This window comes from Vidua macroura, chromosome 25 (genome assembly GCF_024509145.1).
Source record: "Vidua macroura isolate BioBank_ID:100142 chromosome 25, ASM2450914v1, whole genome shotgun sequence".
Classification (NCBI taxonomy): domain Eukaryota; kingdom Metazoa; phylum Chordata; class Aves; order Passeriformes; family Viduidae; genus Vidua; species Vidua macroura.
In genome coordinates this window covers 4,611,340-4,617,339 of record NC_071595.1, presented here as the reverse complement: position 1 = coordinate 4,617,339, position 6,000 = coordinate 4,611,340, and the positions used below count along the sequence as shown (strand labels likewise).

Here is a 6,000-nt window from a genome sequence, read left to right as displayed (position 1 = left end):
CTGCTCTGTAACATGATGGAGGGAGGGTTTTGGTGGTATGAACTCGTGCCCCCAGTCAGCATGGCTGTTCCTGGTCTCACCAGGAGCTCCTGGGCTGCAGGTGCACGGCAGGGGGGGCTCCAGGGCTGGTGCAGCAGCACACAAAGCACTGATCCACACTGAGCTGTCCTAGATGGGAAGAACACTGATAAATGGATGGGAGCTTCCTCACCAGTAAAGTTAACACAGAGAGGAAAGGTGATGACCATGTTTGCCAAAGAGCTGAGAAATGGAGAGCTGGGAACATCCTCTGGCTCCAGATGTCCAGCTGGCCTTGGCCTTAGGTCACCAACTCCTGTGAGCAGGGTTTGGCATGGGCTACCAGAGCCTGGCTGGACTGTGCTAGATGGAGGCTCAATGCTTTTACTTCAGACCTGCGATATTTTACATTTGACACATAGTCACAGCAGAATGAACATCCCACAAGAATTAATGTTTGCTTTAGTATCACGGTAAACACCATCACAGGGAAAACTGGGGGCATTCAGCCTGACTAAACTCTGCAGGAAACTGCAAGATCTACAATTAGTAATAATCAAACCTCGTTGAGTTCCTTTCCTGATGCAGGAGGCAAATACCTTGGCTTTGGTGAGCCAAGAATTGAAGAATTGTCTCCCCCAGCATAGGCAGCCCCCGCAGCCACAGCACTGTCCTGGGTGTGGGTCTGGCATGACTCACCCTGCCTGCACTGCCTTTCCTGGCGTTTCTGTCTGGGCATTTTTGCTTCCAAAGCAGCTGCTGGGCTTGGAGGACCTCGACATAAAGCCGGGAATAAAATTTCAAGACAGAAAGGCAGGACAGAGGGCTCGACAAAACCGATATTGCTGGGCATCGGATGCAGGCCAGGGCAGGGATGAGGCTGCCCCGCTGCTGTCCCAGGCCCCGCGCTGCAGGAAGGCGACTCTAACCCAACACTCCTGCGAACGTCCCCTGGGCATGAGGGGGCAAAGCACTGCTGACTGCGGCCGCGGCATCTCGCTGTCAGCGTGCCCTGGGCAGCAGTTCCAGCAGCACAAAGCTCAGCACGGCCGCGTGTTCCCTCAGGAGCCGGCCCGGTGAGCGGGCCCGGGCCCTCAGCGAGGCCGCCCTCCCTCAGCCGGCTCCAGAGTGACCGCCCGCCCGCCCTGGCCCCGCCCGCCCGCCCGCCCTGGCCCCGCCCGCCCGCCCGCCCTGGCCCCGCCCGCCCGCCCGCCCTGGCCCCGCCCGCCCGCCCGCCCTGGCCCCGCCCGCCCGCCCGCCCTGGCCCCGCCCGCCCGCCCGCCCTGGCCCCGCCCGCCCGCCCGCCCTGGCCCCGCCCGCCCGCCCGCCCTGGCCCCGCCCGCCCGCCCGCCCTGGCCCCGCCCGCCCGCCCGCCCTGGCCCCGCCCGCCCGCCCGCCCTGGCCCCGCCCGCCCGCCCGCCCTGGCCCCGCCCTGGCCCCGCCCTGCCCGCGCCCTGCCCTCGCCCTGCCCGCCATGGCCCCGCCCCTTATCGCCCCGCCCCTATCGCCCATTGGCTGAGCGGGCCGAGGCCCCGCCCCGGCGGCGGTGGTTGGCGCGCAGCGACGGGGGCGGGGCGCGGAGCGGGAGCGCGGCGGCGGCGCGGAGTTGCGGCGCCATGGAGACGGCGCTGCCGCTGCCGGTGCTGCCGCTTCTGCTGCTGCCGCTTCTGCTGCTGCCGCTGCCGCTGCTGCCCCGCGCCGCCGCCGAGCAGGGTGAGCCGGGCGGGGCGGCGGCGCCTCCCGGTGCTCCGGTGCCCCCCGGTTCTTCGCCGCTCCCGCGCCCCCGGCCGCGCCGTGTCCCCGCTGCTCCGTCACCGCCGTGTCCCGCGTGCCCGGCTGCCTCGGCGCGTGGTGTGGCCGCATCGGCCCCGACTTTGGTTGCCCGCGGCGGGTCGGGCTGCGCGTTGCGGTAGCGGGAGCGGCCGGCTCGGCTCTGCGGTAGGGTTGCTCCGGGGCTGGCCGGACGGGTTGTGGGGCGGATGTGCCGCAGCTGTCCGGGGCGCGGAGATCTGCCGGAGGAGCGGGAGAGGACGGACGGGTCCTCGTGGGGTGACCTCGTGGGGTGACCGGTCCCCGCGATAACCGGAGGCACGCGGCAGCGCGCTGCCAGTACCGTGACAGCGAGACGGTTCGAGCCCTGGGGTCCAGCGGAGACTACGCTGCCACGGACGGACCCCACTGGTCCCGGAGGCGAGAAGAGTGTCTCGGAGCATCCCGGAGTGCTCCGAGCGGAACGGTGGTCAGGGATGTGCCCGCCGGCGATGCGCCGCCGCACCCCTTGTTCCCGGTGTCTGAGCCCGAGGCTCAACCTGCCGGTCGGGGGCTATGGCTGTTTGTTGGTTGTGGAAGGATCGTGAAGCTGTGAACTGAGAGAAATAGCTCTTCCTGTCAAAGATAGAATTGGCTGTTTTGTGGGGAAAGGGTGTTGTTTGCCGGGGAAATCCCTCTTTCAAAGCAGCTGCTGGTGCCTTTCAGTTCCAGCATCCGCACGCTGTGGGCATGGTACAGTGGCAGTTGTCTGTGGTGTCCGAGGAGTCGTCCCTGGGGTTGCACAGTCGTTAGGGCATTGATCAGGCACCTGTGAGGTTGTTCTGGGTGTGCAGTGGCGCTTGGTGCTCGCACGGAGATGCCATGGCTGGTGGAGCCGGGGTGGGAGCTGCTCCCGTGAGACCTGGCACAGCATTGGCACTAAGCTTCCCAATGCACGGACTTAGTGGGTTTTACCAGCATTTTTTTACCAGCTTTTCCTGTGTCAGTGGTTTTCCTAACATGCTCTCTTCCCTGCAGTTGTCCTGCTGGACTCAAAGGAATCGCAGGCGGAGCTGGGCTGGACCTCACACCCATCGAACGGGGTAAGCACGGGGGTGGGACTGTCCCTCTGCACCACTGGGGAGGGTGAAAGGGTCTGTCAGCTTCTTGGTGCTCAGCAGCATTTGAAGTCCTGCCTTATGAGAGCTTTGCTTACCTCAGAGCTGGGGTGGGGCTGGCAGCCACCGGACCATTCAAGGTCGATGGGTAGCTTGGCATGATCAGTGGCAGGAGCCCCTGGGAGCAGAGCGAGGAGCGAGGTCCCTCCTCAAAAGGGATTTTACACTACTAAAACAAGCCAATAAGCACTGGCTAGTTATGGCTTTGTACTGTGGGTCTCACACCAGCATGAGCGCCGAGGGTCAGTCAAGCCCTTAGGATCCGAGGGCTGTGGCTGGGGAGGTTACTGGGAGCTGTGTCATGTAACATTTATTTCATCAGCCCCTGGCTTTGCTGCTGGTGTTGGTCTAAAGGCACTTTGAGTAAGCTTGGAGTTGTGCTCTTTACAGCTTTTGGTTCATTTTCCTGAATGGAAACAAAGCGTTCAGAGGGAAGAGCGATAGGACCTGGAGTCATCTGTGTGGCACAGCTGTTTGCAGAAGAAACTCTGTTCTGGGTCTGTTTCGACTGTTTTGCATAAATTTACCCCTAGAAAGAATTGCTTTGGGAAATTGCCAGGTTGTCATTCAGGCTGTGAGGGTTGAATCATGGTTTCACTGATCAGAATCTCTGCTGATAGCTTTGGGGAAACACTGTTTCACTTGCAGTCAGAGGATTTATCCTGTTGTAGCTAAAACTTCTCCTGGCGGAGAAGCTGCTGCTGTTCATGAAGGTGTTTGACATCCTTGTGTGATGGTGTGACTGCTGTCACATCTCCTTAGAGATGGATTTCTTGGAAATCTTGGATTTCTCTGGGTGGCCCAACCCCATCCAGGGTTACACTGGTAGCACTGTGTGGATGCACCTGCCCAGGGACAGAAAATCTGAGGAGTACGTGGGAGATGAAGGCTCTGGCTCCTCAGTAGATGATGTGTCCAGAATCAGGCTTTGTTTTCCAAGATCTGCTGCCAGTGCTGCCTTTCTGGTTGTGTTTTCACATCTGCACATCTGCGGAGAGCTCAGGTGTTAGGTGGTCCAGGAGCAGGGTTACTGCAGCTGATGGGTTTGGTGGGCTGAGGACTTACAGTGCCTACAGCCTGTGGCGGGGAGGCTTGTGGTAGTGACATTTATTGATGTGTCTCTGCTGGGGCAGCTCCCGAGCTTTGTGTTTTATCCCCAGTGGGAAGAGATCAGTGGGGTGGATGAAACCTACAAGCCAATACGCACGTACCAGGTCTGCAACGTCATGGAGCCCAACCAGAACAACTGGCTGCAGACAGGCTGGATCGCCAGGCGTGACGGCCAGAGGATCTTCATTGAGCTGAAGTTCACCCTCCGGGACTGCAACAGCATCCCTGGTGTGACGAGCACTTGCAAAGAGACTTTCAACTTGTACTACGTGGAGTCTGACTCTGACCTGGGCTGGAGCGTCCGTGAGAGCAAGCACACCAAGATTGACACCATTGCTGCCGACGAGAGCTTTACACAGGGAGACCTGGGCGAGCGCAAGATGAAGCTGAACACTGAGCTGAGGGAGATTGGGCACCTGAGCAAGAGAGGCTTCCACCTGGGCTTCCAGGACGTGGGCGCCTGTGTGGCGCTGGTCTCCGTGCGGGTCTATTACAAGAAGTGTCTCACCACCGTGCAGAACTTGGCCATGTTCCCAGACACAGTGGCAGAGATGGCCTTTGTGACGCTGGTGGAAGTTAAGGGCACTTGTGTTGCCCATGCTGAAGTGGACATGGACAACCCCCCTCGGATGCACTGCAGCGCGGAGGGCGAGTGGCTGGTGCCCATAGGGAAGTGCATGTGCAGCCCTGGCTTTGAGGAGAAGGACGGGAGATGCAGAGGTAAAAGTGGCCATTGGTGTCCTGGCAGGTTTTGCCTGTGTCAGTCTGTGCTGCTGCCAGACTTCTCTGGTGCCTGAGCACAGTTTGGACAACTGGAATTGTCTTGTGTCAGCAATATGTTTGTTTGGGTGATGGCAGCTCCCCAGTGAACCACCAGAGGTTTCTATGAGGGTGGCAGTTGGAGGGCATGGGGCTGCTCTGCAGCATGGTGCTGGCTGGGCAGACATGTCAGAGCTCTGGATGCTGTCAGGAATTCCCACAGCTTTATCTGAAGTGTTAAAATTACTCTAGAACATTCATATCCCTATTGATATGCTTTGGACACAGTTTAATAATTTGTTGACTTTACAGCTCACAAGCTTATGTTTAAGGGCAGCTGCAAAAATGGATGTACCCTCTGCATCCCACTAACAAGCCTGGGGCTGTGACCACTTCCATCTCGCTTTCAAAGGCAGGTGAGAGCCAGGGATGCTGCCTGTCATGCTCTTCCTCAGAGTGTGAGAGAGTTGCTGGGCTAATGCCACCCCCAGGCACCTTCTTGCCAGCTGGGACCTGGGAGAGAGGGTGTGTTCTTCAGTAAAACACATCTGAAAAGACCCTTTGCTACCCATGCCTGGTGTCCAGATGATACCTTGGATGTCTCCCTTATCACCTCAAAAACAGATTGAGAGGAGAACAGCTAAATAAGCCCCAGGCAAGTGGAGTTCCCCCACACTGGAGGCAGGTGGTGCAGTAGGGGAATGAGCTTTCTGCCCTTCAGGAGCACCTCCAGGCTTTTCACTGTGCTGATGGTGCTGCCTTCCTCCAGGTGGTGGGATGCCCTTCCCAGTGCTCTGGGCAGTGGCTTCTCCTTAAGAAGACCTTATTAAAGCTATCAAATTGAAATCTCAATGCTGTTGATTGCTTCAGTGGCTGCATGGCAGCTTGCCATGCTTTCCACATCTGTTTGGAGTGGGGAATTTACATAGTGAGTCCCAGAAGGCTTTTGCTAATGTTTCAGGTTTCTCTGTGTTGAGTTTAAATAATTCATATTCTCTGAGGAAAAATATTTGAAGTAATTTAATGGACATAATTAAGTTTCTCTCCCCTCTCACAGAAAGCAGGTCATTAGTCATTCTCTGTGGAGCAGCGTCTGATGTCTGGTCAAATATCAGAAAATAGTTTTTAAGGGTTGAAAGTTTTGGGTTTGTTTGCAACCCTGCATTAGCATAGTGCTAAGTGAATA

General features: G+C 58.4%; 1 protein-coding gene across 1 annotated transcript in view; it reads left to right on the top strand.

The window, feature by feature from the left end:
* The first annotated feature begins 1,634 nt into the window (after nt 1-1,634).
* The window catches only part of EPHA10 (EPH receptor A10), a 28,179-nt gene continuing 23,813 nt past the window's right edge, over nt 1,635-6,000 (top strand). The window contains exons 1-3 of the mRNA XM_053998751.1: nt 1,635-1,731; nt 2,806-2,870; nt 4,106-4,775. Coding sequence (XP_053854726.1) covers nt 1,635-1,731; nt 2,806-2,870; nt 4,106-4,775 — 832 coding nt within the window. The remainder of the gene's footprint in view (nt 1,732-2,805; nt 2,871-4,105; nt 4,776-6,000) is intronic.